The 21154-nt window shown below is 36.6% G+C and overlaps 1 protein-coding gene across 2 annotated transcripts in view; it reads right to left on the bottom strand.

The window, feature by feature from the left end:
- The window catches only part of LOC120422205 (zinc finger protein OZF-like), a 45751-nt gene that overhangs the window by 14132 nt on the left and 10465 nt on the right, over positions 1–21154 (bottom strand). The window contains exons 1-2 of one of the 2 annotated variants that reach the window (XM_039585587.2): positions 18876–19744; positions 6015–7122 (exon numbers count right to left, since the gene is read on the bottom strand). In XM_039585587.2, the coding sequence (XP_039441521.1) occupies positions 6015–6569 (555 nt within the window). In that variant the 5' untranslated portion in view covers positions 6570–7122; positions 18876–19744. Of the gene's footprint in view, positions 1–6014; positions 7123–18875; positions 19745–21154 lie in introns of those variants that run through there. The other variant, XM_039585586.2, reaches the window with a different exon arrangement.

Genomic DNA, 21154 nt, shown 5'->3' with positions numbered 1-21154 from the left:
TTGTACTCACGACATTTCTCGAGGATCTGTCGGAGACAAAACATTTGGTCCGTGGTGGCGCGCGCGCCAGTGAAGCCCGCTTGGTAGGGCCCCACGAACCTCCTGGCTGGCGACAGAGGATCTGGGAGAGGATTTTGTAGGCCGCGTTGATAACCGTGATGCCGCGGTAGTTGCCGCAGTCCAGCTTATCGCCCTTTTTATAGATGGGACACACGACACCATCCATCCACTCCCAGATCTTGGAGATCACGCAGTTTTTTGACGTTTGTTTTTTTTAAACTGGCTACAGCCCAATTATCGAGCGCTCAGTCAAACAACACCCAAGCTAAAAAATAATTTTCGAAAAAAACATTTTGCAACTCAACGGGCAATTCTATACAAAAACCGAAAATGGATTTTATTTGCATTTTTTTATTTGGCACAAACTTGTGGGGACTATGACCAAAAAAGGCATTTTGTGTCAGTGGTTCACCCATAGAAGTTTCCATACAATTTTGGCAGCTATCCATACAAAAATGGTACGTAAATATTCGAAAATCCGTAAATTTTGAAGAAATTTTATGATCAATTTAATGTCTTTACCAACAGATTAGTGCGCTGACCACGGGGACGCGTTGTCTTGTTTTTGCATGCTCATTTTCATTTCTTTTGTGCCGCTGTTTGTGTGCTGGGGTGCTTGGTTATTATATATAGGTGAAGGGATTTTATTAAATGATCATTATATTGCATTATTATATTTATTTGACTATATAATCACACTATATTTTACACTTAACACATCATACAAAACACAAATGAAACTGTAAACAGGAGCGTTTGGTACGGTATGTCCACGCATCCTTCCTCCCCTGTAGATTCTGTGAAATATGATCCGTTCTCAGAATCCTCTCTGCGGTAAACACAACGTAGTAGGGCTGGCCGCTTTAATTTTTGCAATACATTTTCGGGTGTTCTCGGATGTACTGCAATTATTAATAATGACAAGAAAAGTGCTTGGGGCGTTATCTAATCACAAGACTTTCCAGCATGCTTTCATCGGACTGGCTGCGTTTGTGTTAGATTAGATTAGATTAGATTAGACAATTTAATGTCTTTGCCAACATTGTAGGTATTGATGAGGACTGTTAAAAAAATGGTACATGGAAAAAAATCTTGCCGATTTTATAATTGACCAGTTCTCTACGATCTTTTTTTTTGAATTTTAATTTTTTGTATTTTTTAATCCGGCTGAAACTTTTTTGGTGCCTTCGAAATGCCCAAAGAAGCCATTTTGCATAATTACTTTGTCCATATAATTTTCCATACAAATTTGGCAGCTGGCCATACAAAAATGACGTATGAAAATTCAAAAATCTGTATCTTTTGAAGAAATTTTTTGATCGATTTGGTGTCTTCGGCAAAGTTGTAGGTGTGGATATGGACTACACTGAAACAAATGATACACGGTAAAAAAAAATTGGGGATTTTTTATTTAACTTTTTGTCACTAAAACTTGATTTGCAAAAAACTATGATTTTTATTTTTTTTTTATTTTTTGATATGTTTTAGAGGACATGAAATGCCAACTTTTCAGAAATTTCCAGGTTGTGCAAAAAATATTTGAGCGAGTTATGAATTTTTGAATCAATACTATTTTTTTCAAAAAATATAAAAATTTGTCGCAAAAATTTTTCAACTTCATCTTTCGATGTAAAATCAAATTTGCAATCAAAAAGTACTTCTGTGAAATTTGGATAAAGTGCACCGTTTTCAAGTTAAATCCATTTTTAGGTGACTTTTTTGAAAATAATAGCAGTTTTTAATTTTTTTCAATTATTGCACATGTTTGCCCACTTTTGAAAAAAATATTTTTGAAAAGCTGAGAAAATTCTCTATATTTTGCTTTTTTGAACTTTGTTGATACGATCCTTAGTTGCTGAGATATTGCCATGCAGAGGTTTCAAAACAGGAAAATTGATGTTTTCTAAGTCTCACCCAAGCAACCCACCATTTTCAAATGTCGATATCTCAGCAACTAATGGTCCAATTTTAAATGTTAAAACATGAAACATTCGTGAAATTTTCCGATCTTTTGGAAAAAAATATTTTATTTTTTTTTATGCCAAGACTAACATTTCAAAAGGGCCTAACATTCAATATTATGCCCTTTTAAAATGTTAGTCTTGGTTTAAATTTTTGAAAATATTGTTTTCGAAAAGATCGGAAAATTTCACGAATGTTTCATATTTTAACATTTAAAATCGGACCATTAGCTCTGAGATATCGACATTAGAAAATGGTGTGTTGTTTGAGTGAGACTTAGAAAACATCAATTTTCCTGTTTTGAAACCTCTGCATGGCAATATTTCAGCAACTAAGGGTCGTATCAACAAAGTTCAAAAATGCAAAATATAGAGAATTTTCTCAGCCTTTCAAAAATATTTTTTTCAAAATTGGGCAAACATGTGCACAAATGTTAAAAAAATAAAAAACTGCAATTATTTTCAAAAAAAGTCATCTAAAAAAGGATTTAACTTGAAAACGGTGCACTTTATCCAAATTTCACTAAAGTACATTTTGATTGCACAAAAGGGCAGTTTTTTATCAATTTGGCTCATTATTCATACCACTAGATAGGGTAGTCAGATCTTCATATTGCAGGGCAATCCAGACAACGTTTTCATCAAAATATCTGAGATCCGGCCTAGAAAAAGTGCATAAATAACACTTAAGTGCTCATAACTTTTGATAGGGTTGCCAGATCTTCGATGTATTGGACGCGTTAGAAAGGTCTATACCTTAGATACCTTTCTAAAAATGTATAACATGACGGGGTTTCTTACAAAAACCACCCTTTTTAAAATCTTCCGAACATTAGTCAAAATCGTTTTTTTAGCATAACTTTTGAAATACTTCACTAAACTGCATAATTTTTAATAGCGACATATGGGACCCCAAGACGGATCGAATGAGGCCAAAACGGACAAAATCGGTTTAGCCAGTCTCGAGATAATCGAGTGACAATTTTTTTATCAACATCCCACCACACACACAGACATTTGCTCAGAATTTGATTCTGAGTCGATAGGTATACATGAAGGTGAGTCTAGGAGGTCTAATTGAGAAGTTCATTTTTCGAGTGATTTTGTAGCCTTTCCTCAGTAAGGTGAGGAAGGCAAAAATAGTGTTTTTTTGCAAATCAAGTTTTAGTGACAAAAAGTTAAATAAATAATCACCATTTTTTTACCGTGTATCATTTTTTTCAGTGTAGTCCATATCGATACCTACAACTTTGCCGAAGACACCAAATCGATCAAAAAATTTCTTCAAAAGATACAGATTTTTGAATTTTCATACATCATTTTTGTATGGCCAGCTGCCAAATTTGTATGGAAAATTATATGGACAAAGCAATGATGCAAAATGGCTTCTTTGGGCATACTGAAGGCACCAAAAAAGTTTCAGTCGGATTAAAAAATACAAAAAAAAAATCGATTGACCGAAATCTGAGAGAACTGCTCATTTAACAAAATCTCAATTTCCCAAATTTGGTATTTTTTTATCTTCGTATTTGTCTTATAAGTTTTAGGGGACCAACACCCGCAAATTTTAAGCCAAAGTGAAGTATGGTTAAATATTTTGCCACAGAATTATGAATTTAAAATAAAATAGCGATTTTTAGAAAAAAAAAATAAAAATTACATACATACATTTTTTGACCTCATTGCCTTCCTCAGCTTTTTTTAATGTAAAATTTGTTTTGCAATTTAAAAACAGATTTTTTTAATAAAGTACCTTGTTTTCAAGATATAGCCACCAAAAGTTTGATGACAGTGAAATATTTTTAATTTTTTTTAAATAGTAATCATGAGTGGTCGTATAAAACATTAAACTGTCGTTTGGACGGTGTCTGGATCAAATAGCATATGCTTAAGAGCGAGTTTTTCACCGATGTGAAACAGGTCGAGGTGCTCCGATTTGGATGAAACTTTAAGCGTTTGTTTGTCTATGCATGAGATGAACTAATGCCAAATATGAGCCCTCTACGACAAAGGGAAGTGGGGTAAAACGGACATTGAAGTTTGAGGTCCAAAACACATGAAAAATCTTAAAATTGCTCGCATTTCCGTAAAACTTCATCAATTCCAACTCTCTTAGATGCATTCGAAAGGTCTTTTGAAGCCCTTCAAAATGTGCTATAGACATCCAGGATTGGTTTGACTTTTTCTCATAGCTTTTGCAAATTACTGTTAAAAATGGATTTTTTTTAAACCTAAATAACTTTTGGCAACAGCCTCCAACACCCATACTCCCATAGGTCAAAAGTTAGGGAATTTCATGGACTATAAGCCTACGGTATTAACTTTTTGGCCTATCGCAGTTTTTCTCATAGTTTTTCGATTTTTCTAGAACAAACATTTTACAACGTTAGTTTTAGCTCTGTAGGCCTCCATAGCGGCACTTTTTGGTCTCAATTTTGACATATTCGGAATCCTCAGAAAATTTTACATTAGATTGAGGTGTTGGAATTTTGAATTTGATTGGAAAAAGTGGCATTTAGAATTAATTAAAATATTATTTAGAATTTTGTCGGATTAGGGGTAAACAAGTTTTCGCCTACTTGATACAGCATTTGACGTATTGATAAATAAGATCTATTTCTTTTTTCAAAAATGTTTTATTTAATTATTTTTTAAAATCAAAATTACAACTCCAATACTTCTAACTTACGTGAAATTGACCGAGGATTCCGAATATGACAAAATTGAGACCAAAAAGTGCCGTCTTCTTGGCCTACAGGGCAAAAACTAACGTTGTAAAATGTTTGTTCTAGAAAAATCGTAAAACTATGAGAAAAACTGCGATTGGCCAAAAAGTTAATACCGTAAGCTTATAGTCCTTGAAATTACCTATCTTTTGACCTATGGGAGTATGGGTGTTGGAGGCTGTTGCAAAAAGATATTAAGGTTTTAAAAAAATCATTTTTTCACAGTAATTTACAAAAGCTATGAGAAAAAGTTAAACCAATCCTGGATGTCTATAGCACATTTTGAAGGGCTTCGAAAGACCATTTGAATGCATCTTAGAGAGTTGGAATTGATGAAGTTTTACGGAAATGCGAGCAATTTTAAGATTTTTCATGTGTTTTGGACCTCAAACTTCAATGTCCGTTTTACCCCACTTCCCTTTGTCGTAGAGGGCTCATATTTGGCATTAGTTCATCTCATGCATAGACAAACAAACGCTGAAAGTTTCATCCAAATCAGAGCACCTCGATACGACCTCTAGAACAAACCGAGCAGAATCTACAAATACTGCCTCTTAAAAATATTGTTATCGAAATCGAAACAATAAAATGTTTTGAACAAAAAAAAATATATGGAGATGGTACAAAACTAGGTTGATGGATAAAAATATTAAATTAAATGTTAAAAAAAAGGTCCTATAAGCTACTGTGTTTCATAATTTTATAATAGGACCTATAAAAAAACTCAATTTTGATTTTTTTTTTAAATCTTTTAGAATGTGTCCAAATTACCTTATAAAAGGTGTTCAAATTACCCCACAAGGCATGAGCTAAGTACCTCATACGGGAGATGGGCAAAATCGCTCTATTTTAAGAGCCGCTCATATTCGTTAGCTCATTAAAATGAGCGGCTCACTTGAACGGCTCTCTTGTTCTTTTTTTAAATTTGGTGGAAAGATTAATGCCTATATAAGTTTTATTGGGCAAAATGATTTCATTTTCTCATCGAATATGATCTCCAATATCCTCTGATGCCATCCACATTGCTTTAATATATTTATAAAGCCTGTAGCAGGGTGTCTAAATTACCCCAAACTTCCTTATAGATTCCAAGACTCCAATTAAAACGTTTAAGAATACATTTAAAGAACGATGTCGTGGTTTCCGATAAATAAGTTTTGTTATTTTTGGCCAATTTATAAAACATTTTTACAACCCGGAAATTTGACCCTATTGAAATTTGAATGTTAAGAACCTGAAAATCAATCTAAAAAGCAATCCCACTCACCTGCCCGCCCCTCGCGAACGTCTTCGGACACATCGAGCACTTGTACGGCTTCTCGCCGGTGTGGACGCGCATATGCAACCGCAGCCGCTCCTTGATCGGGAACGTCTTGCTGCACAAATCGCACGTAAACAGCGTATCCGTGCCGTGCTGGGACGCGATGTGGTTCTTCAGACAGCCGGCCTGCCGGAACCGGTTCTCGCAGTGCGGACACGCGTACGGCCGCTCGTCGTTGTGGATGCGCAGATGCTTCCGCAGATCGTTCGCCCCCATGAAGGTCTTGTTGCACACCTGGCACACGTACTGCTTGCGTTCCTTCTTGCTCTTGTCGGATTTGGACTTTTTCGAGTCCGGGGAGGACGAGGTGCAGGAGTCTTCCCCGGCGGATTCTTCGTCGTCATCCGGAGGGTTGGTTTCTTCGGGTTGAGGGATGGGTTCCGGAGGAACCGGTTCCGGCTCTGCCTCGACGACCTTTTCCACCTTGTTGTTGTTGGTTTCGGCCGTTTTGGCGACCTTGGCCTTAACGGGGGCCTTACGCCCACGAGCTCCACGTTTCATTTTGAGGTTAGGTTAGGTTTTAGTGTGTATAAGACTTAAATGCACGATTGTACTCGATCGACTGTTGACTACTCTTCACGGTATGGCACACTACTGGCAAGACTCGAGGGGCTTTGCCTTTTCGTTGGTTAGTTTTAAAGAATAAGAAAGAGCGTTCTACTACGCATATAGGAGAGAAAGTTTGTGTTAGTAACACCACCACCACCAGATAGCACGATAAGCAATTGATTACATCACTTCGGGTTGCCTGCCCCTCTACCCCAGCCACAGCTCAACGCTTTGTCGTCCTGCTCTACTTTCCTGCTGCATTATGCATGGACACTACGATTTCTTCGGGTTCGCCGTTTGTTCCGATTTCCAAGGCGCTTAATATGCGCATTCAAAGCAAACTCGGTTCAGGGTTGAAAAATCGGAGCCGACGCGCAAATTGAAATTCTAATTTATTCTTTTCACCAGCAGCAGCAGCGCAGAGGTTTCGTCGCCTGTGACCGACCGGGGACTTCCTTCGCAGGGTCAATCCCTGGGGTGACACACGTGTTCTGCTGGAGCAAACCTAAAAAAAAGAAAGACGGACAAGCGATTAGATTTCGAACAACTCCGTGACAAATTCTTCATTCTACATGATGAAATAAGATTTCAAGCTCTAGATTAAGCGTGTTTACTTTCTCACCATGTAGAAGAGGGGCTTGAGGGAAGTGCTCCACTTCTACTCTGTGCCAACTGACTGAACGGAATCGTGTGTTTAAAGTGACGAGACGTTTTTCTCTCCAGATAAGCTGAGCAAACAACAAACGTTACGAGAGCTGAACGAGCTGCTGATAACCAACCGAACCGTTTGCGAGACAGACGTGGAAGTTCTACGAGATGCAAGTTCTAACTGCAGTGCAGGAACAGGAGTTCGCCCGGCATGAAGAATTTCAATTCAGGATAAAGTTGGAAACCCCTCGAGTTTTGTCTATGTTTGCTGGTGATCGTCGCCATAAGGCACCCCTTCCCTTATGTACTGGGTTGGCTTGGTTGGTACATAAAACGGGAATTTCGGTTTCCCCCTTGGTTCAGCAATAGTGCTGTCGAGTAGAGCGGGTCAATGAATTAATTTGCTTTCCGGTTGACGCAGATTTGGATACAAACAACAGCGGTACTAGGGTGGTGGCTAGATAGTTTGGACAGATTAATTCATTCAATCAAAATTAGGTATTTTTGTGACCTGATTGTCATATCAGTAAACAATAATAATGGAGTGCATGATTCGAGTGGCACTCAAATGGATGCTGAAAAGTTGAACTTTTCAGCACTTCTTTCGACAAGTAACACTTTTCAAATTTTTTTTGATTTAAACGATTTATTGACAAAATACATGAAAATTTGACTTAAAATTTCACTCATTGTGTGTTTTTGGAATTGCAAAAAATGTTGTATGGAACTCGTTGCAAAACTTGATGTTTTCAGCAACGAGCTCGGTGAACCTCGTTGGATAAATGTACGACTCGTGCTGAAAAAATCCTCTTTTTGCAACTTGTTGCATAGTAATAGTATCGAGCTGTAGCTGTCACAGCCCTGCGAAGTATGTTGGCTGACATATCGGGCAGTCAGTCAAAAAAACCAGCTAGAAGTCGCCTGACAATTTTTGTTTGATCGAGCTGTAGCTGTCACAGCCCTGCGAAGTATGTTGGCTGACATATCGGGCAGTCAGTCAAAAAAACCAGCTAGAAGTCGCCTGACAATTTTTTTTTTGCTAGAAAGAGATAGGAAACCTGATGCAAACAAACGTCCAGCTGTCATGTAAACATACTTTGAATGTGTTGGTAAATTTCTGACTAGAAAGCCTTATATACATACGCACGTAGATTACTCTATGGAGCACCGAATTTGAGTGGTAGAAATGACAGTTCTCCCAGCAAGAATACATTGAAGAAAAAATAAAATCGAAAGTTTTTAATGTATTCCTAAAATTGCTTCAAAACTATGTTGTTTTAATAAACAAAAACTAACTTTATCCACCTATGTGGTTGGAGCCTTCCTCACTTATTACCAACAATGGCTGATATGATGGAATTGTACAAAAATTTCATCTATTTTTTAGATCCGGAATAAAAAAGTACATAAATAACACTTAAGTGGCCATACCTCGAGACAGGGGTGCCAGATCTTCAATGTTTTGGACTCGTTGGAAAGGTCTTCTGATAACCTAACCAACAATGGATTGGATGGTGGATCCGGACATACTTTACATACATTTAAGTGAGATCCAGCTTCAAAAAAGTACATAAATGTCACTTAAGTGGCCATATTTCGAGACAGGGTTGCCAGATCTTCAATGTTTTGGACTCGTTGGAAAGGTCTTCTGATAACCTAACCAAAGATGGGTTGGATGGTGGATCCGGACATAGTTTACATACATTTAAGTGAGATCCGGCTTCCAAAAAGTACATCAATATCACTTAAGTGGGCATATCTCGAGACAGGGTTGCCAGATCATCAATGTTTTGGACTCTTTGGAATATTCTTTTGATAACCTAACCAACGATGGGTCGGATGGTGGATCCGGACATAGTTTACATACATTTAAGTGAGATCCAGCTTCAAAAAAGTACATAAATGTCACTTAAGTGGGCATATCTCGAGACAGGGTTGCCAGATCTTCAATGTTTTGGACTCGTTGGAAAGGTTTTTTGATAACCTAATCAACGATGGATCGGATGATGGACCCGGACATAGTTTATATACATTTAAGTGTGATCCGGATACATGTGAAAACAGATTTTTATACATAACTTTTGAACTACTTATTAAAACTTCAATCTGTATAAATCTCGATCTATGGGACCCTAAAATGACCCTAACCCCAACCATCTGTGTTATGTGCTTCTGTAAAAGCCAAACAAATTTATTGATTGCTTAATTTTTTTTCAGGTCTCCTCAATTGCACAATTTATGGATTATATTTTAAAGTAGAAAATGTTCCCATTTTTATACAGAGCAAAAATTTTACATTAATTTTTTTTTTACATCAAAATTTAATCTTTCAAGAATTTAAAACCTCAGTCTCTTTTAATTTATTTAAGCAGATCAAGCAAATTTGTGTTTTTTGAAATGCCAAATGATTATCCTATTTAATGATAGTAAATTTAACCACTATTACAACTCTAAATTTTCAATTTTACTTTTCATTTTCAAAACAAAAAGATATAATAATAAAGTTATTTATTCAACATCAAATAATATAAACAATCCTAAAAAAATAAGTAGCTCATTCTTAAAAATTTCTAGATAACCGAGATTACCCCCTATTGTTTTGTTTCTAAGATTTAATTTATTGAACTTTAAAATAATAAAACACTTCAAAAATTTCAGCAAAGAAAAATTTAAGTTATCGAATAGAAAGCAACATTTTTTTAAATTTAATTAAGATTTAAACCTCTGAACCTCTGGAAGGCATCATTCCCGATCGGTCATTTTGCGTCCATGTTTGTTTTAGAAAAAACATTCAAATCTTGATTCAGAAGTTTTCAATCAATTTAATCTTTGTGTTGTTTGTAGAAGCATTTTACATATATAGTGATTATTTTTTCATTTCAATTTACTATTTCTGGACCCTGAATTCAAAACCATCATTGCCCCAAAAAAGTAAGACACCTACTATCACCTTAATTGAAAAAAATAATTTACAGGTCGATTTAATAGAGTGAGTAATCCTCACTTTTTCAATCAATTCTGCAAGTCAAAATAAAAAAAAACCGGATCCGTTTTCAATCAAATGAAGAAATATTGGAAACATGTAAAGCAAAAAATAAGTTGGTAAAAAGAAAAAACAATAAACTCATCTATCGGTATTTGTTCGAAAGTAGGAACTATCGGTACAGAGTGCTCACAAGCAGCAACATTTCGGTAGATAATATCTGAAAAAAGAAATCCATCGGTAGAATCGAAGTGCGCCACTAAGAGTATATAGCGAGTTTGGTTGAGCTAGCTTTTGGGGGTCGTCCCATAGATGACGAAACACGCAAAGAAATTATCGTGTGTCGACTATGTGGGACATTCTCCGACACCTTCTGTGTCGGTTAATGGAAGACCCCTAAAAAGCTAGTTCAACCAAATATTACACTTAGAATTAATGGTCCTTAGCTTCTTCACCTCCTTTTAATTTATTTTTTTGAATTTCGATCAAAATTATAATTAATTAGTATTGTCATATATAATTATATATATATATATTTTCAATATACCGTTACAAATTTTATCTGAAGTGTAAAATTCCAAAATATATTTATCAGTTGTGCTACTGCAAAAAACTGGCAAAATATCTATGAATTCAAGAACATATGAGCAAGTTTCTACGAAATCGGTCTTTTTTTTAGAATTTTAATTTTTGTATTTTTTAATTCGATTGAAACTTCTTTGGTGCCTTCAGTATGCCTAAAGAAGCCATTTTGCATCATTAGTTTGTCCATATAATTTTCCATACGAATTTGGCAGCAACTATGGGTCGTATCAACAAAGTTCAAAAAAGCAAAATAAAGAGAATTTTATTAGCTTTTCAAAAATATTTTTTTCAAAAGTGGGAAAACATGTGCACTAATTTAAAAAAATGAAAACCTGCGATTATTTTAAAAAAAATGTCACCTAGAAATAGATTTAACTTGAAAACGGTGCACTTTATCAAAATTTCACTTAAGTTCTTTTGGTTGCATATTTGATTTTACTTCGAAAAATGAAGTTGAAAAATTTTTGCGACCAATATTTCGATTTTTTTAAAAATCAGTATTGATTCAAAAATTCATAACTCGGTCAAAGATTTTCAGCTCAGCCTGGAAATTTCTGAAAAGTTGGCATTTTATGTCCTCTAAAACATATCAAGAAATAAAAAAAAAATAAAATAGTGTTTTTGCAAATCAAGTTTTAGTGACAAAAAGTTAAATTAAAAATCATCAAAAAATAAATTAACCGTGTATCATTTTTTTTCTTCAGTGTAGTCCATATCCATACCTACAACGTTGCCCAAGACACCAAATCGATCAAAAAATTCCTTCAAAAGATACAGATTTTTGAATTTTCATACATCATTTTTGTATGGACAGCTGCCAAATTTGTATAGAAAATTGTATGGACAAACTAATGATGCAAAATGGCTTCTTTGGTCATACCGAAGGCACCCAAAAAGTTTCAGTCGGATTAAAAATACAAAAAAAATCGAATGACCGAAATCTGAGAGAACTGCTTATATGTTTCTTGTCAAGTTTTCGGTATTTTTGTAAATTTTTATAAATGTGTGACTTGTGCTGAAAAAAACTTCTTTTTGCAACTTGTTGCATAAACTACTATTAATCAGTTAAGATAGAAAAAGTAAAATTTTTTCAATGATTTTTCAAGTGTTTGTTACATTTAAATTTAAACTTAAGATCATTTCTGATAGGTTTCAGCTTTTAAATTTACAAGTTCACTTTTGTCGACACTCGGATACCAAAATAATACTAATATTTGCCAGTTAATATAATAATACTTAAAAAGTTTCATAGAATTTTTTTGTATACCTTTTGAAAATTCAACCTACAGTTTTATGTCATCAATTTAAAAGCAAACTTTTACTAAATTTTATTATAAAAACTATATCGAACCACCCCATCTGCTCGAATTTCAACGATATCCTTAAAATTCAAGCACATTTTTGCATTTTCGCTCTTTACACCCGTTTTCTCCCCTCCACAACGCCGTCGGTCTTATGTTTCAAAGTGACGACACCCCACACATTCGCCACGTTGATCCTTACCGAAACATGCTGAACAGAACGAAAAAAAAAACTATGTATTTGTGTGACTAACTCATTCCATTATGCCTTCATCAGCTGCTTTTGCCAGCGGTCGTGGCGCGCGCGCTCACGATCGATCGGCACATATGTTCCGCAGATTGCCCTCAGCTTTCTGTTGTTTTGTTGTTGTTAAACTGTTGGAAATCTATGCTCGCGTGAAGGCGAGTGGATGGGAGACCTCACTGGAAGCAACGAACTCGATGAGGGTTCCTCGCTTAATTGGATGAAATTGAAAGGAATGTCCGCGCGTCTCTCCCGCAAACCCATATGCAACGGGAGTGTTCTTAAAAGAGACGAGGAGGAATAAGAATAATGTGCAACGTCAGCGAAACGAAACTTGATATTTGCTGAGTTATTGTTTTAACGATTTGTGCTGATGGATTCGATAGTGCGCAGAAGGGGCATTCTTTCAGTCTGCAGTTGGGGACACGTTTGTTTACAGTTGGAAGAATATAAATAGTTTAGAATGGTTTTAATCAACCAATGAGATTGCAATATGAACAGGGAATTTGAAATTATTAATTTTGTTCAACTTTTACCAAATGCATATTTTTCAAGTGTACTCAAAATAGTTTCTTTTACACATTATCATTTGAGACATTCTCAGCGATTCTTTAAGTCGAGTTATCCTCTAGTTATTTTAAATTAATTTTATTTTGAGGTGACCCACGTGGAAACTTTTTTGAAAATTTTAGAACAACCCTCATTGAAATATCCAGATCGTCGCCTAATTACGTATGATAATTCCCGTCCATTCACTCAACATTATTCCCCCCAAAACGATTTGTACGAGCGCATAAGTAACGAGTCTTTTACACATTTTCATTCTCCAAACCCTGCTGAGCACACACACACAATTTTCCAGCGATAAAAGGGCCCGGCTTCCGGTCCGGTAAAGATCGACTTCTGTTTTTGAATACGTGCCAGAACGTCGTCGTCGCCGAAGCCGCCACAATCATTGAGACAATTCCATGAATGTGATGTGAAGCTTCATTGATTGCGAGCGCGCTAGCTCATCTCGTGAGGGACTGTGAATGACTTCAACGAAGACGACTAAAAAACCGTTGTCTTGGTTCAGTTGGCGCGAACAAAGGGCGTCTTTGGGGTTGGGGCTGGTATAAGTTTGTGGGGAGTGTGCGGTCATAATTGCTAAATGGATTATTATTTTTATGCATTGCTCTTCTTATTTTTTTTGTGAACTTCAGAACGATGAATCATGCGACCGGCTGTGTAGCCTTGCCAAAAGAGTTGGGTAATGTTTGCTTGGAACACAGTTAATTTTAGACGTTATCGCTGATAACGTTTCTGAGTCACAAGTAACCGATTCCGAGAAGTTTGTGGGAATTTCTCCGATAGTTGAAAATGTGATTAAATAGCTGAAATAAGTTTATTTATTGAATATTGATATACCATTTAAGGAAAACTGTAATATCGTTGAAAATGATCTTTTTCTAAATAGCCAATGTTGTTTTTTAGCTGTAAACAGTTATTTTTCCAAATTTCTTAACAATTTTGTTGAAACTTTTGGTGATCTAGTGTTTACCTAGTTTCATTCTAATAACTTTTATTTGTCAATACTGCACCCAAAACTGCCCACCATTGAAAAAACGGCTAATATCCACTTTTGGCAAAAACGAGATATTAGCACCAGGTGGTAGAGGACGTTCCAACGCATCTTCTGGAACTTGAATTTTACTGGAATAGTGTCTAGACTTGGCTGCCGATGCGAAAAACTAAACGGCTAATATGCCACTCTTATGGGAAATTACCTTGACGGAGATTTTGTGTCAAACACTAAAACGCGTTTTTCTCGGAATACTTGATTTGGCATAATAGCCGAATTTTCAATTATGGGCAGAAAACTGGTCAGTGCTCATCCGAGAGAATAAAGGATTCGAGCCGAGAATATAGTGGTATCATCTGCGGACATAGAGAATACAGCTCGAGATGGTCGTTTTGCCGAAAGTCATTTCGCCGAATGGACGTTTCGTCTAATTGCCTAAAAATTTACTTTTTTGTATAATTTACGTTTTTTTCGCTGCAGTGCCATCTTGTAATTCATCCATCTAAACTTGTAGAAGGAGTGGCAAGATAATAATATAATAATGTAAATATGTAATGTAATAATGTAAAAAACGACTCATGTTTGAAAGAATGCAAACACTCACAGAAATAACACAAATTATTTTCTTAAAAAACGAAGAATGCAAAAACTAAAGAAAATAATCAAAATTATTTGCTCAACATTAAAATAATTGCTCAGGTTTGAAAAAATGTAAAAACATACAGAAATAAAACAAATTATTTACTTAAACAAGAATGCAAAAACTCACAGAATCTATTTAAAATTATATACTAAATGTTAATAGAATGCAAAAAGTTACAGAAATAATTCAAAAAAATGCTCAAAAAACAAAGAATGCAAAAACTAACAGCAATTTTTCAAAAATGTTTTACTGAAAATCGAAAGAAACTGCTCATGTTTGAAAGAATGCAAAAACCCACAAAAATAATACAAATAATATGCAAAAACTAACGGAAATTTATCAAAATTATAAGCAGAAATTCAAAGAATTGTTCATGTTTGAAAGAATGCAAAAACTCACAGAAATAATTAGAAAAACACACATGCTCAAAAAACAAAAAAACGCAAAAATTAACAGCAATTTTTCAAAAATGTGTTACTGCAAACCAAAAGAACTGCTCATGCTTGAATTAATGCAAAAACTCCCAAAAATTCTTCAAAAAATATGCTTAAAAGTACAAAAACAAACAGAAATAATCCAAATTATAATCAGAAAATAAGAAGAACTGCTCATGTTTGAAAGAATGCAAAAACTCACAGAAATAATTCAAGTAATATGCTTAAAACCAGAATGCAATAAACTAACAGAAATTAATCCAAAATTATATGTTAGAAATAAAGCATGTTTGGAAGATTTCAAAATCTCACAGAAATGATTTAAAATTGTATGCTAAATTAAATAATTGGTAATATGTTTGAAAGAATGCAAAAACTCACACATTTTTTTAATTCGATTATTTTTTAAACATTTTGCCTTCCTCACTGAGGTAAGGCTATAATCCTGCTCTAAAAATAAACTTTTTATTAAAAGCTCGAAGACCCACCTTCATATATACATATCGACTCAGAATCGAAAACTGAACAAATGTCTGTGTGTGTGTGTGTGTGTGTGTGTGTGTGTGTGTGTGTGTGTGTGTGTGTGTGTGTGGTTTTTTTTTTTTCTTTTTTTTTTTTTTTTTTTTTTTTTTTTTTTACAAGGTCGGAATCTGCTACCAGACACCTGAGAATTCATTTCTCAGGTAGTGTGGGGTTGGGAAAACAAAAAAAAGAGTTTTCCCGACCCACTAAACCAGTCCTTGAACGCCGTGCCCTTGTCCCCCCGGGACCACCTTTCGGTATAACTTCGGGGGGAGGCGTTGCATTTTCTGCACTAGTCTACTTACAGGATCCATGCCGGGTGCTAGAACCATTTCCTGTCCTACATACATATGAGTCCATGCGAGGGTTTAACCGCGCCCAAGAATCGCGTTGCTTTTGATCGGCTAGTCATATGCAGCCCTCTCCTTGGACCATCGAGACGTGTACCGATTTGGTAGAGCCAACCGTCATAACGTGCTCTCCTTCACAGCCACACTCGTGGGTTCTCGACTCCTGTGACCATCGAGACGTGTACCGATTTGGTAGAGCCGACCATCATAACGTGCTCTCCTTCACAGCCACACTCGTGGGTTTTCGACTAGGCTCCTAGTCGTTCCTCCTCTGATCGTCTCTCCATTTCCGCTGGAGAGCCGAAGTGATCTGCGTCACCGCTCCGACGACCGCATTCCACTTGGCGATGTCGCTGCACATTCTTCGCACCACATTATCCGGGCTGGTGTCCGCTCCGATAATGGCCAGCATTTCGCTTCGCGCTGCCTCGAAGCGAGGGCAGGCGAACACCACGTGCTCCGGTGTTTCCTCGCAATCGACGCAGTCCGGACAGAGAGGAGACTCTGCATGTCCAAACCTGTGCAGGTACTTCCTGAAGCAGTGTGTGTGTGTGTGTGTGTGTGTGTGTGTGTGTGTGTGTGTGTGTGTGTGTGTGTGTGTGTGTGTGTGTGTGTGTGTGTATGTGTGTGTGTGTGTGTATGTATGTGTTCAAAAATCTTGCCAAGTTTTCTCAGCACTGGCTGAACCGATTTTGATCAAACCAGTTTTATTCGACTTGGTTTAGGGTCCCATACATCGCTATTGAATTGTTTGAAGTTTCGATAAGTAGTTCAAAAGTTATGTATAAAAATGTGTTTCCACATATATCCGGATCTCAATTATATGCCTGTAAACGATGTCCGGATCCATCATCCGACCCATCGTTGGTTAGGTAATTGAGAGACTTTTCTTACGAGTCCACAACATTGAAGATCTGGCAACCCTGTCTCGAGTTATTACCACTTAAATGATATTTATGTACTTTTTTGAAGCCGGATCTCACTTAAATGTATGTAAACGATGTCCGGAACCATCATCCGACCCAACGTTGGTTAGGTAATCAAAAGACCTTTCCAACGAGTCCACATTATTGAAAATCTGGCAACCCTGTCTCGAGTTATGACCACTTAAGTGATATTTATGTACTTTTTTGAAGCCGGATCTTACTTAAATGTATGTAAACGATGTCCGGATCCATCATTCAACCCATCGTTGGTTAGGTAATCAAAAGACCTTTCCAACGAGTCCACAACATCGAAGATCTGGCAACCCTGTCTCGAGTTATGACCACTTAAGTGATATTTATGTACTTTTTTGAAGCCGGATCTCACTTAAATGCATGTAAACGATGTCCAGATCTATCATCCGACCCATCATTGGTTGAGTAATCGAGAGACCTTTCCAACGAGTCCACAAAATTGAAGATCTGGCAACCCTGACTCGAGTTATGACCACTTAAGTGATATTTATGTACTTTTTTGAAGCCGGATCTCACTTAAATGCATTTAAACGATGTCCGGATCCATCATCCGATCCATCGTTGGTTAGGTAATCAAAAGACCTTTCCAACGAGTCCACAACATCGAAGATCTGGCAACCCTGTCTGGAGTTATGACCACTTAAGTGATATTTATGTACTTTTTTGAAGCCGGATCTCACTTAAATGCATGTAAACGATGTCCGGATCCATCATCCGACCCATCATAGGTTAGGTAATTGAGAGACCTTTCCAACGAATCCACGTTATTGAAGATCTGGCAACCCTGTCTTGAGTTATGACCACTTTAGTGATATTTATGTACTTTTTTGAAGCCGGGTCTCACTTAAATGTATGTAAACGATGTCCGGAATTATCATCCGACCCATCGTTGGTTAGGTAATCAAGAGCTTTCCAACGAGCCCACAACATCGAAGATCTGGCAACCCTGTCTCGAGTTATGACAACTTAAGTTATATCTGTGTACTGATTTTCCTGGACCTAAAAAAAAAGCTGAAATATGTGTCCAAACCACTCATATTACCCATTGTTGGTAAAAAGTGAGGAAGGCATCAACCACATAGGTGGATTAAGTTAGTTTTTTGTAAAATATTGGTCAGCACGGCCAAAAGTATTCTCGCAAAAAAAAAAATCGTCAGGGCTTAGGAGTTTTCAAAACTGATGATTACAAAACAACTGTAATGTTGTAAAGTGCAATTAAAAAAACAAATTTGTCATTAAAAATTTTCATCGGCCTTGTTGCATACAAAATATTGCAGATTTTTTATTATTTTTCTCAAACTATCATATATAATGCAACGTATATCAATCTTTTGACGAAGTTTGAGCTTGAACCTACATTTATAACCGATGAATTTGCCAAAAAGGTGTGTTTACATATATTTTTAAAAGTTGTAATACGAACTTCATCCTTGAATAGCAATTAAATAATATTGGTCGATTTCGCCCATTTTGTTTTCAGAAGATTATGATGGAACAGAAGAAATTTTAACTATGTCCTATATTTTGGGCAGCCTTATGTTGAGAAATAAAGTTATAATTTAGTAACAATGTAAAAAAAATCCTTTATCTGAAAAGCCACTTCATGCGGAAATTTGAATGCACCAATGAAACGAACCCCACGTGTCACCAACGCCAAACAGTTTCGTCGCCGATCGTGCAACATCGAATTGTAGTCGCCAGCCGGGAAATAACACCAGCAAGAAGAACAATAACAATTATTCCAAGAAACCCTGCTGCACATGGGAACAAGAACCTCAACCATTACCACCATGTCATCAAATTTCACTGGACGCGACGACACCAGTTCAGTCAGTCGGTAGCTTCAGACAAGCAGAAGAATTACTTCTTTATCGAGTAATTGTTTTTTGAGGTGTTGGTTAGACTTATTGTTCTAATAACAAACAAAAAACGACTATCAAACCAAGCGAACAGGGTGACAACTACAAGTGCGCAAACTGTAACAAGCGACTCAAACTCACACACTCAGCTTAGCGGGGGTATACTTACTTGGCGGCGGCGATGATGATTACACAGACTTCGACGGCGTCGACGGTGGAACCTTTTTAAGGCCGCGAGCGCGCGCGCGCGATAAGAACGTTAATTACGAAATTCGTTCATAAAGTAAACATAACTAGGCAGGTTCGCCACCGGGCGATACGACACAACCGACCGCCGCGCGACTACGACTTCGGCACACTTTTGCTAACCAGGTCCAATTGATGAGAGACCCGGCCACCACACACTACCACCACCACCAGGTCACGTCGTCGCGCTCTATCAAAATCGTTCGTTCCGTATTGTTCTGCGCCGAGAGTGGCGTGTTGTGTGTGTATTGTCCGATGATAACAGAGTCCACGGCGGCGCTGAACCAATTCAACCAGCAAAATTGACCTTTCGTCACAGTGCCCGAGTGCGAATGTCGTTGTGTCGAAACTTTCAGTACCACCGTAGTATTCTGATTTGTTTCAATTGCTCAATTCCGGGAACATCGAGCGATCTCCGCACGCGGTCGTTGCACAGCCACACGGAGATCAACAGACTGATCAAGCGACAGATCACGAGAGAGAGGATGCAGCTGTTGGCGGCGGTGGTGTGGTACAGCTTCCGATCGTCGAACTCTAAGCACTCACTAGAACTAGTCGGTTTGTTTATCCCGAGACCAAAAAAACGCAGCTCAGACTAATGAAACGACGAACCTCGAAAACTGTGACAACTTGAAATTTGAAAGGCTTTGAACTAGTACAGTACCAAGTGTAGTACCGACGAGTGAACTGAATGCCCTGATTGTTGGAGTCGGACTGTGGTGAGCGCGCGCGCATACTCGGTCAGGCCACTTCGTGTCGTTCGTCTGTTTTTCAAATTTTTCCTTCTTGGGACTTGGACTCAGCTCAGCTCACTGTGAGTTCGGGTGCGATATGGGAAGCGCGGCGTGTTGGTGTGAAGATTTTTTTAGAGTTTTTGAACAAAAAATACATTTAAAAAATATGAAATTTGATTGTTTGGCGGTTATCCGAAGCTCTCCACAAAATCTTATTAATTATATTTTGAAAATTACTTGTTTCATCCCGAAATTCAATGTTTTTTAAAATGATTTTTTTTATTTGATCTAAAATACATAAATAAGCATTAGACAATGTATTATGATGGATTTTTATCCACTAGATGTTTAAGGACAGTTTTTTAAGGGGTTAGATTTTCCGAGATTTTTAATTTTTGTTCTTTTTTATTTGGATGGAACTTTGTCCATTAAATTCCTCTGTCAAAAGAAGCCATTTTGTATAACTAGATTTTTCCAGTCTTCCCGAAACGCACTGGACGTTTAAACGTTCTTACTCTCTCTGCGGCAAACACTATAGTGTGACTGCATATAAAATGGGCATGTGAATATTCGAAAATCTGTACCAGTAAAAAGGGTTTTGCAGATCGACTTGGTATTTCCGGCAAAGTTGTATGTTATGATTCAGGACTTTCCAGCAAAAAATGATGCACGGAAAATTTGGAATTCCGATTATTTATTTTGACAAAAAGTTGAATTTCCAAAATACGCATTTTGAATTTTTCGATTTATTTAACAAAAAAACTCTAGAATTGAGGGTCCAAAATCTGGTACCGATGTTTTTTAGATAAAAATCTAAAATATTTCGAATATCATGTTTAGTTGCAATGTCGCATTTGCAGTCAAAAATGACACATTTTTTGATAAAGTGCACCGTTTTTAAGTTATAGGCACAACTAGCAAAGAATTTGTTATCTTCTTATTACAAAACTTTCAAACTTACGGACCTAATCCTGCAAAAATATTATTGATTAAAATGGTCAGACTTTGTTGTAAATAATTTCATACGCAGTTATTTAGGGGATGAAGAAAAAAATAGATCTAAAGTTTCCGTTCTTCTGAAAGTAACAAGGCTGATGAAAATATTTTTCAGAGTTTTTGTCTCTCGGCTTTGGCCTGGGTCGAGAAGGGGCAATTGTTTTTGCAATCTTAGGCCGTTGCAAATATTTTTTGAAGTTTATGTCCCTCCACTCTGACCAAAGTCGAAAAAAAAATAAAAAAGTTTAAACATTGAATTTACGAGCCATGGTTTCAACATTTGAATAAACAAAGTGTTCATCATTAGTTTCCAAAATACCTAAGCATTGACAATTTTTTTTTTGCAAAAAAAAGTTTTTGCGGTGCTGTACATTTATAAAAATTCAAAATACTTTTAATCCAGCCCAAACATGCTAAATAAGATTATAAATGCAGAAATATGCATTTTAGATTGTTTTAAGTTGATTTGACT

Source organism: Culex pipiens, chromosome 2 (assembly GCF_016801865.2).
Source record: "Culex pipiens pallens isolate TS chromosome 2, TS_CPP_V2, whole genome shotgun sequence".
NCBI classification, from domain to species: domain Eukaryota; kingdom Metazoa; phylum Arthropoda; class Insecta; order Diptera; family Culicidae; genus Culex; species Culex pipiens.
This window is presented reverse-complemented; position numbering and strand designations above follow the sequence as displayed.